At 38.4% G+C, this 21,833-nt stretch overlaps 1 protein-coding gene across 1 annotated transcript; it reads right to left on the bottom strand.

Annotated features, from left to right (window-relative positions):
* Positions 1-786: 786 nt before the first annotated feature.
* On the bottom strand, positions 787-12,379 carry LOC134573146 (myosin-4-like). Its single transcript, XM_063432674.1, has 39 exons — positions 12,173-12,379; positions 11,941-12,084; positions 11,373-11,529; positions 11,254-11,281; positions 11,049-11,163; positions 10,605-10,697; positions 10,446-10,509; positions 10,260-10,358; positions 9,949-10,052; positions 9,719-9,857; positions 9,458-9,576; positions 9,223-9,372; positions 8,963-9,133; positions 8,567-8,873; positions 8,407-8,471; positions 8,176-8,263; positions 7,957-8,074; positions 7,658-7,781; positions 7,433-7,569; positions 7,089-7,344; positions 6,758-7,000; positions 6,487-6,663; positions 6,237-6,382; positions 6,045-6,135; positions 5,574-5,963; positions 5,361-5,487; positions 4,809-4,927; positions 4,416-4,612; positions 4,145-4,328; positions 3,494-3,659; positions 3,123-3,247; positions 2,716-3,024; positions 2,377-2,580; positions 2,156-2,281; positions 1,896-2,066; positions 1,703-1,807; positions 1,419-1,514; positions 1,152-1,283; positions 787-932 (listed from the first exon to the last, which is right to left on the bottom strand). The coding sequence occupies exons 1-39, from the start codon at positions 12,371-12,373 to the stop codon at positions 915-917; spliced, it is 5,805 nt and encodes a 1,934-aa protein (XP_063288744.1). The 5' UTR covers positions 12,374-12,379; the 3' UTR covers positions 787-914.
* Positions 12,380-21,833: the final 9,454 nt, after the last annotated feature.

The raw sequence follows: 21,833 nt of genomic DNA, 5'->3' as shown, positions 1-21,833 counted from the left end.
TAGTCCAAAGCATATATTGTAAAGTAGACAAACTGTGTTTAAAGGGACCCTATAGTCATCAAAACCACTTTATTTTAATGAAGCAGTTTTAGTGTATACATTATGTCCCTGTAGTCTCATTGCTCAATTGTCTGCCATTTAGGAGTTAAATCACTTTGTTTATGCACCCTAGTCACACCTTTCTATATGTGATTTGCACAGCCTTCCTAAACACTTCCTGTAAAGAGTCATCTAATGTTTACACTTTCTTTAGTGCAAATTCTGTTTAATTTTGAATTTCCGATCTCCTGCTCTGTCAATAGCTTGCTAAAACCTGCAGGAACCTCCTGTGTGTGATTAAAATTTAATTTACAGAGCAGGAGATAGAGAAACAATTAAAGTAGTTACATCTGTTTTTATGCAAGATATGCCCGTCACAGCCAGGGGAGGTGTGTCAAGGGCTGCATAAGTCGAAACAAAAGTGATCTAACTCCTAAACGACTAAATGGCTGTGAATTGAGCCTACAATTCATTTTGTTTTTCAGACTTTACAGGTGTATATTTGCCAAGTATAGGAATACGTAAGCTTAATATTAAAAATCAACAAATCACTTTTCATGTTTACAGCTAACAAATATTTTTGTAAAGGTAAATGAACTAATATATATATATTTTTAAACTGTGAATTATATTCTTAGTCCAGTCAAATATTATAAAGCCATTCACACCTTACGTAATATGTGATAGATTACGGATGCAATATATTTGTTATATCAATCTATTTCAAATAAGTAACGTGACCACATATTTGAAAATTCAAATACATCATTTATTTAGGGGAAGGTAGGGAACGGGGTTGGAGGTAAGGTGCTACAAAAGAAAGTAGAAAAATTCACATTTTGCAAGTTTTTCCCTTGTCGGTCATTCAAACTTCTTCACTCCTGCCCTTCTTTCTGTAAGATGAATGAGATATTGATTAAACCATCTGCAGCTATAATCCACGGTTATGCTCTTGAGTTATATATCCCCCTTCATTAAAAAGCGTGATAATGCCAGTTTAGAGAATACTTCTTCATCCATAAAGGGCATTTAGAGTGAAAAACAATATCTAAAAGTAAACTGATCATGATGGAAAAATTGTATTACGCGTTACTTAGAGCTAGTGCCAATACCTTGCCAATATCACGGCTCTTAGCTCTGAGCTTGTTCACTTGAGACTCGGCAATGTCAGCTCTCTCTTCAGCTTCTTCCAGCTCATGTTGGACCTTCCTGAACCGACCCAAGTGAGAGTTGGCTTGTTCCTCCTGAAACATAAGAATACACGAGGAATGATTAACAACAAAGTATATAAAAACAGATGACCACTACTTAGGGGAAACAGGGTATTCTACTTGGACTTTGTTTGGCTACAAACAAGAAATCATTGGGTTTGTACTTACAGATTCCTCAGCCTGTCTCTTGTAGGCCTTTACTTTCAGCTGCAGTTTGTCCACCAGATCCTGCAATCTTAGGACATTTTTCCTGTCTTCTTCAGTCTGAAAGAGGAGAAGCATTTTTACAGTTATTTTACAAAGATTTTACAGAGATTATGGCATTAATTATTGTAATTTTGTTTTTCAAGTAATATATGTAATCTACACTTTATATATTTTTTCTTTTTGACCAGTTTCTTCTTTTTGACCAGTGCCTTTAAATTCTAATATACATAAGAATAATACTTTACCTGGTAAGTTAACTCCTTCAGTCTCCTTTCGTATTTGCGGACACCTTTCACTGCCTCAACTCCACGCTTCTGTTCATTATCGAGTTCGTTCTCTAGTTCTCGAACCTGGAGATCACATTAGCAGAATAAAGATTATTATTTTGCCATTTCTAAATTCAACCTCATTCACCACTGCCCTGTGATTTGTACGTACTCTGGACTCAAGCTTCTGGAGCTGCTTCTTGCCGCCCTTCAGTGCTAGCTGCTCAGCTTCATCCAGACGATGCTGCAGATCCTTCACAGTTAGCTCAAGGTTCTTCTTCATTCTCTCCAAGTGAGAGCTGGTGTCCTGCTCCTTCTTCAGTTCCTCTGCCATCAGAGCAGCCTTTGGAAAAAATATTCAAGAAGATAGTGAATAACAAAGCAAAAAAAACAACAATCTGATCATAAAGTAAGAATGTGGGACAAACATACATCGGTGATGGCCTTCTTGGCTTTGTCATCAGCATTTCTTGATTCTTGGATAGCTTCCTCAGCTTCACTCTGGAGCTGAGCAATGTCAGACTCAAGCTTCTTCTTGGTGTTGATGAGGCTGGTGTTCTGACGGGGTAAAAATATAGTGTATTTAATATTCCATCTATTTAGACACATTCTATCAATGCACCTTGAATTTGTTTCCATTCTATGTACTTTACCTGTGAGTGCAGAAGTTGGACGCGTTCACTTTTATCCAGGAGCTCTTGTTCTGCAACCTTACGAGATCTCTCTGTCTGTTCCAGAACAGACCTGTGCTCTTCAAGTTCAGCCAGCAGCAGGTTGGTTCTACGTTCAATTACGGCCAGCTGTTCCTTTAGATCTTCCTGTCCTCTGACTGCATCATCCAGCTGAAGCTGGGTATCCTAAGAGCGATAAAGCAAAATATGTGTTCAAGCTGTTATATATTATGGACAATATTCTAGATATCTCATTTTACGAACCAACAGCTCTAAAAATAATACATATTAATATTGTTGTGTGAGGTGCTCCTGAGATACCTTCAATTGTGCCTGCACATTGCGGAGCTGTTTCTGTGCCTCTGCAGCCTGGCGGTTGGCGTGGCTGAGCTGGATTTCAAGTTCATTCAAGTCTCCTTCCATCTTCTTCTTCAGTCTCAGAGCATCATTCCTGCTTCTGATCTCAGAGTCCAGTGTGCTTTGCAGGGTATCGATAGCTCTCTGAGAGTTCCTCTTCAGCTGTTCAATCTCTTCATCCTTCTCTGCAACTTTCCTGTCCACCTCAGATTTTATTTGGTTCAATTCCAGCTGAACACGGAGGATCTTGGCTTCTTCATGTTCCAAAGATCCCTATTAGAAATACATATGTATCGTTGGTTGTTTAATAGTATCCCTTCACACGGCAATATTGGTTGCAGATATTTTATTACTTCATTTCATGCACATACCTCTGCTTCCTCCAGGGCAGCCTGTAGGTCACTCTTTTCCTGCTCAACTAGCTTCCTGGACTTCTCCAGTTCGTTAATGGATTTACTAGATTCACTGATCTGTTCAGTGAGATCTGAGATCTCCTCTAGAAAAGTAATGGACAAATATTTATTCAGATTTTGCTCCACAGTGACTGGTATTTAAGTTTATTGTAAGTTCTGCGGAAATTCAGCAGTACTAATATGTATGAAGTTGGGATCTGTTGTGACACAAGTACAATCTGTATAGCTATACTATTTTTTATACTAGAACATTTGGTTAGATAAATTTTAAGAATTATTCAATAGTTAGCAATGTCTCCTGCAAACTAACGTAATATAGATAAACCTACGTTGCAAGTTCTTGTTTTCACGTTTCAAGGTCTCAACTTGTTCCAAGGCCTCCTCATAAGCATTCTTTAGCTTAAAGATATCGGTGCTCAGGCCACGGGATTCTTTCTGAGCAGCCTCCAGCTCAGCCTGACCCTCTTCGTATTTCTGCTTCCATTCTACCAGGACCTATTATATTAATACAGAATGATTGTAATCCACACATGCTAAACCAATTAGGAACAGGCAATAGTTATGCCACAAGCCAGACAAACACGGGCACAAATACATAACTGATGGTTAGAATCAGTCCCAGGAGGTGACCCAGTACATAAAAAATAGCGATATGAGGAGTTGTGCAATGACACGGACATATGTACCAAACATTGTATGTGCAACTGCAGGACCTGTAATGTGTGTTGTCCCAGTCAATCGCTGTTATTTACGCAAATCACCTTGTAATGTACATTGCTACTGTACAAATATCATAATATGGAATTACCTATTTAAAAAACAATAAAAACAAATATGTAAAAAAAAAAAAAAAAGAATGATTGTAAAACACTATGGAGGATGATGGCGCTATATAAATAATAAAATAATAATAGTAATGTGTTAATATTTGGGGAAAAATTTGTTGTTAGGAAATTTAGGAATTTGTTTTCAATATCTACCTTGTCGAAGTTCCTCTGCTTCTTGTCTAGAGCAGCGGCAGCACTGTTGGCTCTCTCAACGTCCACCATCAGGTCCTCTACCTCAGACTGTAACCTCTGCTTGGTTTTTTCCAGGGAGCCACATTTAGAGTTCACAGCCTCTACCTGTTCCTCAGCATCCTGCAAGCGCTGAGCAAGCTTCTTCCTATAAGGACATTGAATGTGGTATTTAAGGTCATTATTCAAAGCGTGATTACATTGCTTATATTGGGTTTATTTAGAGGGAGCATACTTGGCCTCTTCCAGTTCCTCTGTGCGCTGAATGGCATCAGTTTCATATTTGGTCCTCCATTGTGCAACTTCACCATTTGCTTTGGACAAAGAGCGCTGAAGTTCAGCCTTGGCCTCTTGTTCCTCCTCATATTGTTCACGGAGCAAGTCGTTGTCATGGCGGGAGGATTGGAGGGCGTGAGCCAGGGCATTCTTAGCCTGAGAAATATAGTAGGAATATATGAAACAGAATACTCATGCTGAGGGTTTGTAAACTAATGTAATATAGCATGTGATATTTTTATATATTGTTTGAATGACTCAATGACACTTTTAATATAATATCCTGTAGAAATAAATCAAAGATTAGTAAACACTCATATTCAGAAGCCCTAACAGTTCTAAGATGGTTTACCTTTGATTCCTCCTCAAGTTGCCTCTTGAGTTCCTCCACTTGTTGTGTAAAGCCTTGCTTTCCTCTTGAGAGTTGTGAAATTAGAGATTCCCTCTCTTCAACCTGACGGGTAAGCTCACCTAGAATGAATGAGAAATCCATGCAATTTTATGTTTTTAGCTAAATTGATGTATGTTTGTTTTGTAAATATTAGAATTACATTTTTTGAAAGATTGCATTTCCATTTTAGTTTTAGGCTTCATGAAATATACTTAGATAACATGTATATCTTATGTCCTTTGTAAAATATCCTGTATAAGGAAAAATAGATAAAGTAGTTGTGCATGACTGTGTAAGGTAAATGTTGATATATTTTTCCTTTGCTATTGTAGGATATATTTGCTGAACCAAAAAATGCAAAATTCAGACAAATAGCAAAGGTGTCACAATTTTAGCTCTAATTACTCAATTTAGTTTACAATTTGCAACTATTTGTTATGTATTCATTTAACTCATTTCGGTTTGATTTGCTTTAAACTCTTTCTATATCCTTCCATTAATTTTTCTGCATACCATTCTCAGTTTGGAATCGAGCCCTTTGGGCAGAGAGGTCGTTGAGAAGACGTTGAAGTTCATCATCCCTTGCCTTTACTTCACTGAGTTGGTCTTCAAGCACACGGTTCACTTTTTCAAAGTTGGCCTAGAAGGACAATTAGTAATATTATAGTTTGCACAATTACAGATCAGTAAAAAATATGAAGTGTTCCTACCTAACCACTTTTGTACCTTTGATTTGGAGACATTTTCAAGATTGCTGGCAAGATCATCAATCTCCATTTTCAGCTCACTCTTCTCCTTCTCCAGCTTCTGCTTAACACGTTGTAGGTTATCTATTTGTTCCCCAAGTTCAGCAACACTGTCAGCATGCTTCTTGCGCAGGGTTGAGGAAGTAGCTTCATTCTGAAGGGTAGCTTCCTCCAAGTCACGTCTCAGTTTCTGGAACTCGACTTCACGCTTCTTGTTCAGCTCAATTTGAGCAGAGGTAGCACCTCCGGCCTCTTCAAGCCTCTCACTGATCTCTTCAAGTTCTCTGGAGAGATCAGCCCTCTGTTTCTCAACCCTGGCCCGAGCTGCACGTTCTGCCTCAATTTCCTCCTCAAGTTCTTCAATACGAGCCTAGAACACCAGAATTAAATGTTGTAGAGGAAAGACACTGTAGCTCATAGCATTACGAAACTGACTTGCAAACAAACTTACCTGAAGTTCCTTGATCTTCTTCTGTATCTGAGATCCCAGGGACTGCTCATCTTCTATCTTCGATTGAAGCTGGTTAATTTCAAAGTCCTTCCTGTGTTTTAACAACAGAAAATAAAATAACTTTAGTCAAGCAGTTATAGACAAATAGGTCTTAAAACCAAAGAAACACAAACATTAACAAGAAAGACGAACTTCTTGAGTTTTTCATCAGTTTGCTGTTTGTCATTTTCAAGATCCATGACAGTTTCCTGGGACAGCTTCAGATCACCCTCAAGCTTCCTCTTGGCTCTCTCCAGATCAAGACGGAGTTTCTTTTCTTGTTCTAGAGATCCTTCAAGCTATAAGGAGAGATACATTATGGTGTATTACAATGGTTACAAGGAAATAGCGAGTCAATGTTTTAGAACATAATGTAGGAAGTACCATTTCCACATGTACTTACGTCATCTACTTGCTGTTCTAGCTTAGTCTTGGCTTTTGACAAAGTGTTGACCTTGTCCTCTTCAGCTTGCAGGTCATCAAGTGTTTGCTGGTGAGCCTCTTGAAGAGCTTTCTTCTCCTTGCTAACTCTGGACACATTTTCATCAAGGGATGCAAGTTCCTCAGTGAGGTTTTTAACCTAAATGTAAAGCATTAATTGTGATTCAAAATACATAATGCAATCTTATTAAGCATTAGGTAACAGAAAAGTGTATCCTCCTCAGACTTCACACCTTGTTTTCAGTAGCATGTTTTTCCTTTTCTACTTTGGCCAATGTAAGCTCCAAATCATCAATATCTTTCTTGAGCTCAGAACATTCATCCTCTAGTTTCCTCTTTTTGGCAGTAAGTTCAGCATTGCTTTCCTCTTCATCTTCAAGTCTCTCTGTGAGCTCCTTGATTTTAGATTCCAATTGGATTTTGTTCTTGATGAGGCCTTCACATCTTTCCTCTGCATCAGCCAGAGTCTCACCTTCCTGTTTTGAAAGTATAATGCATTTTAAAAATATTTTATTTTGACTTTATAGTTTTAGACATACTCTGTTTATATTTGTATCTTCTTACCGACTGAACTTGCAGGAGCAAATCATTCTTCTCCTGAAGCAGGGAAACCATTTTCTCTTCCAGATCTTTCTTCTTGGCTTCTGACTTTATCAAGGCTTCCTTGGTCTTCTCAAACTCTTCCTTTATGTTTGCCATTTCCTTTTCAGTCTCAGCACTCTTCAGGAGTGGTTTGATCTTGAAATACAGTTTCATCCAAGGCCAGTGTTTGACATTCATGAATGACCTGAGATTGTACTGGATGACGAAGATTGCTTCCCTGTGTAAAAGATTTACAGACGATGAGTCTTTATTCTAAAACAAAGCTCTTCATTCACACTTTTTTGATAATATTATATAAACGTTACCTTCTCTCAATCATCTTCTGGAACTCAGTTCTCATCAAGAAACCTCTGCAACGAGCTTGAGTGCAAGTAATAAGTTGTGCCAACTTTTCATCTCTCATCTCTTCCAGGGTACCGAGAAGACCAGCTTTGAAGAACACCTGCAAAGGAGAGAAAAACATTATAATAATCTCTAAAACGTCAATATATATATATAAATTGGTCCCTAATGTTCCAGTTTCTTCATACCTTGGTGTGGCCAAATTTATACTGAGTGTGATCGACATCAATGGAGCCCAGAAGTTTCTCAGAAGCCTTCTTGCTGTCAATAAACTGCCCGTCTGGAATAGCGCTGGCATTTAACACTTTGTAACTTTATAAAAGTAAAAAAAAAAAGGAATTGGAGTAAATTCAAGGCAAATGTTACACTTTAAAAAATTTTTTTAGAAAGGTTTTTTTGTTGTTGTTTTGTTTTTAGGAGATATGTGTAAAACAAATATTTATGCAATTAATCTATGACTTAAGTTGAAGTAATTAATTAAATATACCGTTGTTTGAAGTCACCATAGAGGATTCTGCTGGGGAATCCTTTTCTGCAAATTCTAATACCCTCCAACACACCGTTACATCTCAACTGGTGGATGATCAGATGGTTTTCCATGGTACCTGATGGGGTGAAAAATCAGTCAGGGTTTAAGGTGGACAACATCCCAACAGTGAAAACACTGTTCTCTTATTATATAAATACATTCAGAATGGAGCTCTACCTGGAGTTTTGGTCTCATTAGGGATCAAACAACGCACAAAGTGTGGGTGAGTGCTTCTCAAGGTGCTCATCAGCTTGTTCAGATTTTCCTGAAACAGATAAGGAAAATATTGAATTCAATGTGACTTCTGTTGTGTAAACTGGGGTAGAAGAAAAGCTACATGTGTTATGAAAAAATAAAACTCGTAAATATCGAGATTTGTTTAAAATAAACAATAAAAAATGTACATACCCTGAACAAAGCAGACACCGTCTGGAAGGAGCCTCCCTTCTTCTTCTTTCCACTCTTTGCACCATCTATTATTTAAGGGTAATGGGAGCTATGTGTTAAACTAATAAACGATAATGAGGAAGCAGTGAGTAGTTTTGCATGAAACATTTTTAATACCCACCATCAACAGCAGCATAGCTGGAGTAGAGTAAGGATAACAGTTTCATTGAAGACTTCTGGTAGAGCTGAACAACAGAGTCGTTCAGTGGGTCCTTGTTCTTGTCAAGCCAGCCACTGATGTTGTAATCCACAGTACCAGCATAGTGGACCAGAGAAAAGTGAGCTTCAGCCTTTCCTTTGCCAGGCTTGGGCTTCTCAAAGTTCTTGCACTTGCCAAGATGCTGTTCATACAGTTTGTTCTTGAAGGATGTGTCAGTGGCCTTGGGGAACATGCACTCCTCTTCAAGGATTGAGAAGATGCCCATGGGCTGAAAATGTAGAATTCAGTGAGAATTTCATACATCCTTAACCTGTGTTACCACAGCACAATTTGACTGCTTTCAATTTTGGAACCCACCTTCTCAATAAGTTCAATGCAGGCAGCCAGATCCATACCAAAGTCAATGAACTCCCAGTCAATGCCTTCTTTCTTGTATTCTTCCTGTTCCAGAACGAACATGTGGTGGTTGAAGAACTGCTGCAGTTTCTCATTGGTGAAGTTGATGCAGAGCTGTTCCAAGCTGTTAAACTGCAGATGACAGAAGGGGGTTGAATAAAATGTGCTTGGTACAGTTATAAAAAGATATTTGACAAAGTTATAAGTAAATGTTCACTTACATCAAAGATTTCAAAACCAGCGATATCCAGCACACCAATAAAGAACTGTCTTGGCTGTTTGGTGTCCAACTGTTGGTTGATACGTGTGACCATCCACAAGAACAGCTTCTCATACACTGACTTGCACAGAGCACCAACTGAGTTGTTAACCTGAAGGGAACAGATATAGCATAAGCCTCTGCACATAACTACAGACACCTTAACAATAATAACTGAACACTGGAGACATAATTACCTGTGGGACAGTCTGTCCTTTGGTAACATATTCATTGCCAACCTTTACTCTTGGGTAGCACAGAGCTTTCAGCAGATCAGCAGAGTTCAAACCCATCAAATATGCGATTTTGTCAGCAACTGCAAGTTGACAATACAAATAATTGTATGCATATATTGGACAACAGTTTTATCCATGTTAAGCAAACATTAGGTTTCTAATTAATATCAGTATCAGTTGTACTGACTACTGAAATTCTTTCACTGAACACTGAAGACAAACCTTCAGTGCCTTCAGGCTCGGCCTGCTCCTCTCTCTGTTTTTGCTTGAACTTCATGTTGCTATGGTGCATGCCTGCTCCTGTAAGTTTGTAGATGCCAATCTTTTCTTCTGCGGTGAAACCCAGGACATCAATGGCCGTCTGTAGGATGAGAAAGGCAGTTTGAGATTGAAACCAGCATTTAGAACACCGTTAGAATTTTGCTGCTCTTCTCTACAACGTAAGAACTTACATCAGTGGCCAACAATTCCTCTTCATCATCAATACTCTTCACAGCAATCTCTCCCTGGCTAATGGATGGATAGTCGTAAGGGTTGGTTGTGATCAGAAGTGTTTCTAGAGAAAAAGACATGTAGCATATTAGTAAAAATGTGTAAAAAAATTAAACATTATACATGCAATATCTTTAACATGGAATTAATAGTTTTAAATGTCTGATTTATATATTTTCAGGTGTGTTATATTCTGTCACTGTAAATATGGAACCAAATCACAACCTGGTTCTGTGTTCGTTGGAGAAATAAAAAAAAGTTGTTTAATTACCAACAATTTCTGGTTTCTTGTTTGTCATGATCTGATAGAAGATATGGTAGCTTCTTTCAGCAGACAGCTGGAAGGTGACTCTAGATTTCTCCAGTAGATCTGTTCAAATAAAAGCCAATATAAGAAATATAATATATCACATTTATAAATAGTTAGAGATAAATTAATTTGCAATATGTTCCTTACATGTTTCAATATCAGCTGAAGACAGTTTTCCGGTGGTGCCGAAGTGGATTCTGATGAATTTACCCTAAGCACCATAGTGAAAGTTTAGTAAACTTGGTAACAAATGGGGAAACATGTAGATGATAACATGAATATGGCTATTGCCTAACAAAAACTTACAAAACGAGAAGAGTTGTCATTTCTCACGGTCTTGGCATTACCGAAAGCTTCTAGCAGAGGGTTAGCCTCAATGATTTGATCTTCTAGATTGCCCTGTCAAACGTGAGTAAAATTTGTTCAGTTGGTGAAATTTGTATTTGGACATTGATCTCTTATTCTTCACATGAAATAGAAATTAAGCATTATACATAGATGTAATAAAAACTATAGTGAAAACTGTGCTGGCTCTTGTTCTGGATTGGCAGATTATTTGTTTTTGGATATGTGGAGGGTTTTTGTATATATTTTCAACCTAATTAACTATATATGAATGCAAGTCTAACAAGCACGTGACTTCTCAGTAGCGTTATACCAATGGATAGAAAAGAATGTACAGCAAATCAGATATGCTTTGATCTTTTTGGCCCTTTAAGTATGCATTAATAATACCAATAGCTGTGTTACCTTCAAGCTGTTAGCTGGGCCCTTTTTCTTGCCTTGATCTCCAATAGCGGCAATTGTTGCAAAATACTGGATGACACGTTTCGTGTTCACAGTCTTTCCGGCACCGGATTCTCCACTGTGGATAAAGAAGGTTAAAATATAGTACGTCTAGAAAAGCTGAAGAAATAGCTAGAACTTGAGAGATACAATGACAATAAATACTTACGTAATCAGGACAGACTGATTTTCACGATCTGCAAACAAGAGATGGGGATTAATAATAAAATTCATAGTATTATGTGTTGAGAAAATAAGTCTGTTACAAAGAGGAAAAAGGGCACGTACCTGTCAACATGAACTGATAAGCGTTATCAGAGATGGAGAAGATGTGAGGTGGGGCTTCCATACGTTTCTTCCCTCTGTAACCAGCAACCACCTCAGGGTTGTACACTGGGAGCCACTTGTAGGGGTTCACAGTGACGCAGAAAAGGCCAGAGTAGGTCTAAACGGACAACAAAACAAGTAGCATCAATGTATATGTCAAGAGGACTACTAAGGATTAGGCATCTTTTCACAAAAGCATCGGTAAATATTTTACTCTAAAGCTGATTAATCATTTTGATGTGTTCTAAGTGGAACTGAGTAGGTTTAGGGAACCTATTTCTAACTCCAGAGATGGATTTTTGCTATACACAACAAATGGCATATAAATTCGAATTTTTTTATTTAAACGTTTGATGATGTAAAGTTGTGTCGTTGTGATATATCTATGTCACTCTTGTTTTGTCATTTCTCTTCCATTGATTTTGTAGGAAGTGCACACTATCTACTCAAACTGTTTGTCTGGTATTTCTACGCAAGATTGATACTGTCAAACACTTCTACGGACTATGAAGAAAGAGACCAAACTTACGTAGATCATCCATGCTGCATAACGTTCTTTGAGGTTATACAACACAGAAGCTTCATTCAGATGGGTCATCATGGCCATGTCTTCAATTTTGTCGTACTTGGGGGGATTTTGGGGGTAAACTTGCGCGTCTTTTACAGTTACAGTCTAGAAGAAAAAGAGACATATTTCAGTTTAGCTCACAATTCAAAGTAATTAGCAGGTGGTATGATAAGTATTAAGATTTTATATTTACCTTTCCATCATCGGTTTTCACTGTGATTTTGCCACTTTCACGAGCTGTGACTAGACCTTTCACATACAGCTCTTTCGGGTCATCTACGAAGCAGGTGTTCTTGGCATCGAATGGCTTGTTCTGAGCTTCCAATCGTTCTTTGTCAGATTTACGGAGAAACTGTGCAGCCTCTCCGAAACAGGCCATCTCCCCGTCACCCATGGTTGCTGGTGACTGCAAAATACAAAAACATACTTTATTACATGCATTATGGCTACAATACATCATTCATATTTAAATAAACTCACTATTATTATTTTTATGTATCTCAGTAAATTAAACTCTAATTTGCCTTGACATGCAATAAAATATTACAGAGTTAAATATCCCCTCATTAGCCGTATTGATTTCCATCCTTACAAAGTGGAAAAATGTATTTAGCATTGAAGCACTCTTTTTACAAAAACTGGTGAAAACAGCATAATTCTTAGGAGAAATAAGCCTAAAATCTTAGGTTCACACAAATATAAGCGTTTAAGGTGGAGGCCATGGCTATTTCCGATACATGCATTATTGCTACAGAGAAACGATTATGGAGGAAAATTATTATAATCCTGAAGGGTCAAGGGTCTACTTCATGATTTTCAGGGAATCAATGGTCAAATTGAGACCTATGCACACTACTCTTGGCATGTCTTGGATAGTGGTTTATCAGCAAAACAGTGAGATTTTGACAAAACGGCAAGTTCACTACGAAGTTTTGTAATACAATAAAAATTTGTATTTAAAAACTCTCCCACTCAGCTGTTAATGTTTAGTTAATGTTTAAATGTTGCAAGCTGGTTGTTAATAAGTGGATGAGTATTCACTCCCCATGACTGTTAGTTTTTCTCTGCTGGTTGAATTGATGATGAGTGGGCTCTAAATTCTGAACTAAAAATCCGGTAAATTGAAATCCAGATTGCAAAATTGAGACTAAATAATCTAATTTTGGGAAAATTCTCCCTATTGGCTTGGCTATTTTACATTTAAGTTTGCTATTCATATTTCAGTTTGATTCAGTTTGGGACAAGTTTGGTAAAGTAAACAAAGTATTTCAAATGTCATAATGTGACCCCTAAGTGGTGTCACGCAATATTGCTAAATTTCCTTGTGTACTACCCTAGGTAGATTTATAAGACAAGAAAATATGAATCCCTAAAAACCTGATGGGTTACTCTCCCTGAGTCCTAAACAGTGATTGAAGCGCCACCTAATGGGCAAATTTTGGAACACTGTAGAGTGAAATTTTTCATTGTGTTTTAAATTATGAAGCCTAATTTTAACTTCAAAATGACACTCCATCAATAATGAAGATTGAATTTTCAGAGACTACATATTACTTTATTATTTTTTTTGTTTTAAATATACAAAATAGGCTATTTAAGCCTGTTAAGATTTTACCCTTCTTGGTTATGTTAATATTTCAAATTAAAACCGTAATTGTGAAAAAAAATAAACGCTTCTAAACATTTAATGAGTGGGTCCAGAGGCCCAGGGGGCTTATACAAAACAGTTAAATGCAGTTTACTCAGTCCCAGAACTTAGCGGACAAAGCAGCATTGTTGGAATAGGTCAGAATCTCCACTTAAATTAGGTTTTTATGCCAATTACATTATTTTTGCTAATTAGTTGACATATCCCTATAATTAAGTACTTGTAGAATAAACGCTGAATTTTAAAAACAAGTTAAGTGGATGCTATTTCATCCCCTATTACTGAATATTGGTTATTTTAAGGACTATAATAAAGTCCAGCATTCACATATACCCAAAATACAGTCCTTAAAAAAATATTATAGGGGATGACACTCACATAAATTAATTGGGCATAAACTGAAATACAATATTAAAAGGACTTTACAAGTAAAATATATTAAATATAAACATTCTCTGTGTATATAATGCAATCATAAATATTAGTCCATGATATTATGTATGTCAAGGCATTTATAGAGTAAAAGCATAATTCTAGTGCTAATTTATCACAAAGAAATGTATTAATACTTACGTTTTTTTAGTTCCGGTCGTGACAGGAAAAAAAAACACAACACTTCACTGGAATAAAAAAAAAAGAAAAGAAGATTGATTATAATTTAAGATACGGAAGACATTTCAATAAGTATCAATTAAAATCTCTATTTACGATGGTTATAGTTGTCAAGGACTCATCTCAATGTATAACTCTCTGCAAGGGCCTTCACATTTTCACCATTTCATCAATAACATAATTTAAACTCCTTGCTCTGTCTTATAATACCACCCTAAATCTACTCTTTCTTCCATCTCGGCCATTTGTACAAAGTCCACCCGATACTTTGACCTTCACACTTCTCACAACCATGAGCTCTCCAGTTCCCCATTAATAATACTAAGGATATTTATCAAGCCATCCCATGCTTGTAGAACTCAGAATAATTTTCACTCTATATTTCCATCTCATCATCTTCAATTTTTCCATTATAAGGTATCTAACCATAAAAACTTAAGTCATCCTCTCAACACAACACTAAAGGCCCCACAATAACTACAATCTAGCTTTGACTTCTTCGTTTGTTATTTATTTATTTATTTAATTATCTTTCTTTACTCAATATATTAAGCTTTGCAGACAATTTCGATGATATATAATTTAATTACAATAAGTTTTATGCAAAGTTTAGATATAAATTGCTAGATCAATCAACAAATCAGAACTTCATAAGACTTAATGAAATGTCATTAAACAAATGTATAAGCTAATATGTATCCTTTTGACGTTGCCTGTTAAATGAATCTTAAAGAAATGACAAATTCTTCCCCTCATGCAACACACAGTGCATACTTACCAACAAGTCAGACCTAACCAGCTGGGAGCTCTCAGTCGAGCTTATATAGGGGACCAACTGTCAGCCGTGTCCAGTTAAGGAATGGGTGTGCACATTGTCCTAATTGTGTAAAAGTTGTGAGGTCATCCGATGTAAAAATAACTCACACAATTTAGTTGGAGACTGGAAATAACCAGGATAAAGTATGTTACTCCAATTTGCAATCAATACCATGGACTAAGATTGTCTTACACTCTGACAAACGATCATAAAATTCTAAATCAAAGAACAGTACTGTGAAAGGAACACTGTACTATGTTTAATGAACACAGGATAAGTGGCCGTTCCTAAAAAAACAAAACAAATTTGTTATTATTAAATATAATTGCCAACTATCAGAATTCTTAACTGCACCCACAACACTACATAGCAATGGTAATAAAATAAAACAAAACTTAAACATTTGGAAGATCATTGGACAAAAGAATCAGTGTTTTTCTTATAGGTTATATAAATAGAGCAATACAGATATCATTTTCGTTTTTGGGGTCGGGAATTAAGAAATTATAGAAAGCATAATTAATTTTTTTATGTAATCTTCAGATTTTCTTTTTTTTATGTAAACTGAAAAAAGGAAATTAATGAAACTATAAGGGGCAAATAGCATAGGCGTACCACAGTAAATTATTTTTATTATTTATTATTATTATTATTATTACTATTATTCTCCTGTGCTGTTTGCACTATACAGGCAAAATTATTTGCAGCTCTTTTTTTTTTTTTTTTTTTTTTTAATTCTTTATTTTTGTTGTGCACGTGTAAATGCAAAGATTGCACAATATACAAATATAACAGAAAAAGTTTGTCAAGTTCAAACAGTTGTACATGGAATACTGCACATTTTTTTTTTGATAGGCATACTGCATATAGAAGGAAACATAGTAATAAAACGTAGTGATATATTATGAGCAGTAGATGAGATCGGTGAGTGTTATCTTAAATATCACCGGATTGTGTGAATTCAATCTTAGCAAACTGAAATACTCTAGCTTGGTTCCATCTAGGCAACATAAACTTTTATAGGTACTGCTGGGTGATTTTCATGGGGCTGTAGCGTATGTTTGTCAGAGGGTTCGGAGAAGGGTTGGTCGGTTGACCCTGGTGTGCTGGAACCGAGCCCTTATGTATAGTGTCTGGGTTGCAGGTGATTGAGTGATGTACCTCTGTGTATAGGTAATGTAGAGCTTCAAGCCACATTGGTAGCTCCGGTGTGTGGTTATTAAGAGGGTGAATGCATGGCACTTGTCGTGGTGAGCGTGGTGTTTGGTCAGGTTGGACTGATTCGCGTCCGAACGTGTACATATGCAGCTCCTCCATGAGATGAGTATGATAAGTGCATATGATGGGAGCTGGGGGGGTGGTTGTTAAAAAGGAGCCAGCGTGTCCGGGGAAATTCCCGGTCTTGGCCGCATACGGCCTCTGTGGGTGGTCGTGTTATAACTTTGTGTAGTGTTCTAAACGTTTGTCACATAGTCAACATTTAACAAAGGGCTAAGCCCAACATAGAGAGAAACGACATATAAAGAATGTTTAGACTTATGAGTCAAGTGTTCTCCCTCCCAGGTCCTCCTTCTGAAGCGGGGATGAATGGGACAGTTTTTGCTGGGTCCCAGCTTGTAGCGGGGGGTGGGGTTGTGAGGCCCAGGGCCGCCAGGACAGTGTCCATCTCAGAAATGTCCGCCACCCTTTGTTCAGTGCCTTGGTGCTGAATGAGGAGTACATGTGTAGGTCCCCAACGGTACTTCACTCCCCTAGCTGCCAGCGTAGTTGTCAGCGGACGAAGGGATTTCCTCCATAGCAGAGTATTGCGGGAGAGGTCAGAGTAGAACGACAGTTCCATATCTTCAAATCTATAGGGGTTTTTCCCTCTGGTGGCACTCATGAAGGCTGCCCTGTCCTGCCCGTTTTGAAACTTAACCAGTAAATCGCTGGTAGTTGCGCTTGAGGGTGTTGTTGGTTTGGGCAGGCGGAACATCCCATCTAGTTGTATTCCTTTGGCTTGCCTGGGGGATAAGAGGGCCGTGAATAGCCTACGCATAAAGTGAGGCGTTTCTGATGGGAGAACTTTATCAGAGAGGCCCCTGATTTTAACATGTTTCCACCGTCGTTTATCCTCCATAAATGCCAGTTGGTGGGTGAGAGTGGTGTGAGCAACTGTCAGGTCGGTGACCTGCTTCTGTAGTGCCAGGACCTGTGTTGAGGTTGTTTGGGAGGTTTGCTCCACTGCAGTAAGGCGGGCAGTGAACCCCCTGATGTCTTCCCTCACCTGGGAAATTTCAGTGGAGAGTGTTTGGCGGAGGTCTGTGAGGAGGTTATTTGCAGCTCTTTTAATATTTACTTTATATATTTTAGTAATGTATTATATGTGCTTTAGCAATTGGTGAGCATGATTTGAATGTTTATAGCTGCTAAGATAATTGTTATATTTTTATAGTTGTATTATGTTATTATTGTTCATTTTTATTTTTTTGCCATCTTTGCTGACTAGCTGGTATATTGTAAACATATTCAATAATTATTTAATAATAAGTATTATTACTTTCTATATTATATTATATTTATATATATTATATAATATTATATATATTATATTATAATTATATATTATATACTTTAATAATAAGCATTATATTAATAATGAATAATTTAATTTGCTACGTTGGTATTAAGTAACTTGAAATATGCTGTTAAATATACATGTTTAATATATGTAAAATCATAATAAAAATATACTTGGAAAAAAATAATAAGTATTATTATATTATTATATTTGTGTGTGTGTGTGTGTTTATATATATATATACTTTTTTTATATATATAATAACATCATCAAACCAAAAAAAAAAAAGTTTCCAAATTTAGCAAAAAATGATATTTTGTTCTGTATAATTAATCTAGTTTATAATGATTTTTTTGTTCAAAGTCTAGGTGTATAAATTTAAAGATGACAGCACCTTTGCCAGTATATTAGAAAAAAAGTATTAACATTATAGTGCAACAAAGAACTTTATTTTTTTCCGAGCACTGCCTCCTCACTAAAATCAAGTAGATAAAGAAAGCAGAACATAAAAAAAGGATCATATGGAAAAAATAAAAATAAAATAAAAGCTGCCCAATGAGTTTTTCCGTATCCATTCTATATCTATATTTTAAGCATGTGAAACAGCTGCTTGTCATCCAGTGATCCACAAAGACCATGTAGGACCCATGCAAGGAGACATGACTGTTATTTACTGAACTCTCCCAGGTTAATAATGGACCCAGGGACCTTTATTGCAGTAGGGTCCTCACATCAGTACCACCAAGGTTACTAGGGGCATACTGAATCCTTAATACATTTGGGGTGACTTAAAGTAGTCTTGGCACACTTGAGTAGCTGCCAGGTGTTTTAAAACACGAAAAAATGTGTATTTGCAGGTGAGGTTTTAATTTAATTACAAAACAAAACAGTTTTGTTGAATTTTGTTATACACACACAGATGTGTATATCGCTGTGTCAGTGGTGTAACTACCACGGTCGTTCCAAGAGGGCTGGCCGCCCTGTCGACCCATGTGACGTTTGGCCGGCATCCCTTCAGGGGCACGTGGTTGTCGGGTGACCACAAGGAGGGGAGCGTACTGCACAACGCTCCCCTCCTTTCATTCACTGTATGTATGTCTTCATGACCACAGAGGTCAGCAGGTACAGTAAGGGAGGGAGTAGAAAGATACCTTGAGGAACTGGAGGGCAGAGAGACACCTTGAGGAACTCGGGGGGGGGGGGGGTGAGACACCTTGAGGGGCCTGGGGGAGAATGAGACACAAGGAGGCGGCAAGGGGGCATGATATACAATTTCGGATCTTGATGGGCTGGGGGGAAGAATGAGACACTTTGAGGGGGTAAGGGGATGAGATACCATGAGGTAGTGGAGGGGAGAAAAGACATATGGAGGGGCTGAGGGAAATGAAACAACTTGGGGATGGGGCATGATACACCTTGAGAGGCTGGTGGGGATGAGACACCTTGAGGGGCTGGTGGGGATGAGAAACCTTGAGGGGCAAAGGGGTGGAGACACTTTGAGGGACTCAGAGGAGGAGACACCTTGAGGGCTAGGGGGGAGAATGAGACACTTTGAGGGGCTGAGGGGATGAGATACCGTGAGGTGCTGGAGGGGGAATAAGACACATGGAGGGGCCAGGGGGATGAGATACCTTGAGGAGCTGGTGGGGAGAATGAGACACTTGGAGGAGCTTGGACCCTGTCCCTCTCTATATAGGTTCCTCCACCAGTGTGTACTGACTGGAATTCAAAATGAATTCAAAGTTAATTTAAAATCTTACATAAAAATAGCCAATCTGAAAACCTAGCTAACTTCTTCTAGTTTGTCTATTCTGGCCAATGATTTGAAATTCAGTTTGAAAGTAGTTTGAACTTCACACATTTGCACTTTATTGAATAACCTTGAAAGAGTTACATAGACTCTGGTCCCAAATCAGCTATTCCCCCCAGCCCTATTAAACCGTGGTCTCATTTCACATATTTGAAGATATATTGTATAGTTTTGTTTCAGCGAAGTATCAAATGGCTTATTCATTATTTAAAACACATTATAAGTCATTTTAAATCTTGGTTTACCAACCTTCTCATTCTAGATTCCCCTCTAACAAAATTATTTTTTAAATACTAAAAATTTAGGTGAATTTAAAAATTCTACTAAGGGCGATAAAGAACGCAAATGGTGCAAATGGTGACAGTAAACAAGTTTGTCTGAAGTAGTATTATTAGTGACAACTTCTCTAAAATGTCAATGACCACAGTTGGTATGGACGTCTGGGAAAACCTTTCCATTCAGCTGTTAAGAATGAATTACAGAGCTCTACCACCATCTGTTTATGAGCTGTACTTGACTAGTTCATCAAGGTCATCACAATTATTCTATGAGACCTGAGAGATCTGTCAACACGTAAATCATAATGTAATTAACACGGATACATCTAGACATGTGTATCACACCATTAATTCCCAAATCCACGGTGCAGTAGAGAGTTTACAATGTATTATTATAATTTTATATTATTATTATTTTATTATTTATATAGCGCCAGCAAAATTCCGTAGAGCTGTACAATGGGTGGGCTAACAGACACGTAATTGTAACCAGACGGGTTGGACACACAGGAACAGAGGGGTTGAGGGCCCTGCTCAATGAGCTTACATGCTAGAGGAAGTGGGGTATAGTGACACAAAGGGTATAAGTAGGGGTAATAAAATAGGTTGCTAGAAAAGTATTCACTCTGAACTTAGTAGATTATTTTTGACAGTTGCAGGAGATGAGTCATGGGGGGGGGGGGAATGAAAACCTGATAACAGTTTAAATGATATGCTTTCCTGAAGAAGTGAGTTTTCAAAGATTTTTTGAAGGAGTGGAGACTGGGTAAAACTCTAACAGAGAAGGAAAGGGAGTTCCACAGAAAAGGTGCAGCCTGGAGAAATCTTAGAGGCGAGCATCAGATGTGGGAGTACGGACAGAGGATAGACGTAGGTCTTCGGGAGAGAGCAGGGGCATCTACGACATATTTGTGTATTGGGGAGGATAGGTAGGTTGGAGCAGCATTATGTAGGGACTTGTAAGCAAGCACCAGAATCTTAAATTGAGCCCTATATCTAACTGGAAACTAATGTAGGGACTGACAGAGGGGGGAGGCGTGGGAGGTGCGGGCGGACAAGAAAATGAGCCTTGCCGCCGCGTTCATAATAGATTGCAGCGGTGCAATCTGGGAACACGTAAGACCACTGAGAAGGGGATTGCAGTAGTCAAGACGAGAAAAAACAACAGCAAGGACCAGCACCTTAGCAGCATCCGGCGTTAAATAGGGGCGGATGCGCGCTATGTTTTTGAGATGGAAGCGGCAGGATTTGGCGATCAACTGCACATGAGGGAGGAAGGAGAGGTCGGAGTCAAAGAGAACTCCCAGGCAGCGAGCCTGTGAGGTAGAGGTGATGGTGACGCCGTTGACATGGAGGGAAGGAGACACAGGAGTAGCAACACTTGAGGGAGGAAATACCAGAAGTTCTGTTTTGGACAGGTTGAGTTTCAGGAAGTGAGCAACCATCCAGTTGGAAATCGCGGAGAGGCTGTCAGAGACACGAGTCAAAATGGGCGGAGAGAGATCAGGAGAGGACAGGTAAATTTGCCTGTCATCTGCATATAAATGATAACGGAAGCCAAAGGAGCTGATGAGAATGTAAGTGGATGGGAATGTCAGAGAAAACAGTAAGCATGTATTAATATAACAATAGTTAGTAAAATTGTATACAGTTGTAATCAAAATTATTCAACCCCCTTTGAAAATCAGGTTAATTGTCAAAATTTCCAGACTTTCAGCTATTTGCAATGAATAAACCAAACAAAAGCAACTGAAATAGCTCAACACCAGAGGCGGCTCTCTAATTAGGCGATTTAGGTGGCCGCCTAAGGCCTCGCGCTGATGGGGGCCTCGCGGCCGCCTAAATCGCCTTAGGACAGTGTGACAGGTCGGGTCCTCGGTCAACGCTCTGACTGACTGAGATCGCGAGACTAAACTCACCACGTGGTCTGCAGCTCTGCACCCGGCGGAGCTGCAGACTGTAAAGGGAGCCCACCGGACCACCAGGGAAACAGCCTGGCCGCCCACTGGACCACCAGGGAAACATAAGGTATTTATGCCACCCCACCACCCTCTGCTCCAGCCACCCCACCACCCACAGCCACCCCACCACCCTCTGCCCCAGCCACCCCACCACCCACCCACCACCTC

The sequence above is a fragment of the Pelobates fuscus genome, chromosome 9 (assembly GCF_036172605.1).
Source record: "Pelobates fuscus isolate aPelFus1 chromosome 9, aPelFus1.pri, whole genome shotgun sequence".
Taxonomy (NCBI): Eukaryota; Metazoa; Chordata; class Amphibia; order Anura; family Pelobatidae; genus Pelobates; species Pelobates fuscus.
This window is presented reverse-complemented; position numbering and strand designations above follow the sequence as displayed.

Coding starts and splice junctions, on each gene's coding strand:
- LOC134573146 (XM_063432674.1), bottom strand. CDS start 12,373: ATGGGTGACGGGGAGATGGCCTGTTTCGGAGAGGCTGCACAGTTTCTC. Junction 7,782..7,956: donor TATGGTGACTTCAAACAACG/GTATATTTAATT, acceptor ACTTTTATAAAG/TTACAAAGTGTTAAATGCCA. Junction 2,581..2,715: donor ATGTGCAGGCACAATTGAAG/GTATCTCAGGAG, acceptor TATCGCTCTTAG/GATACCCAGCTTCAGCTGGA.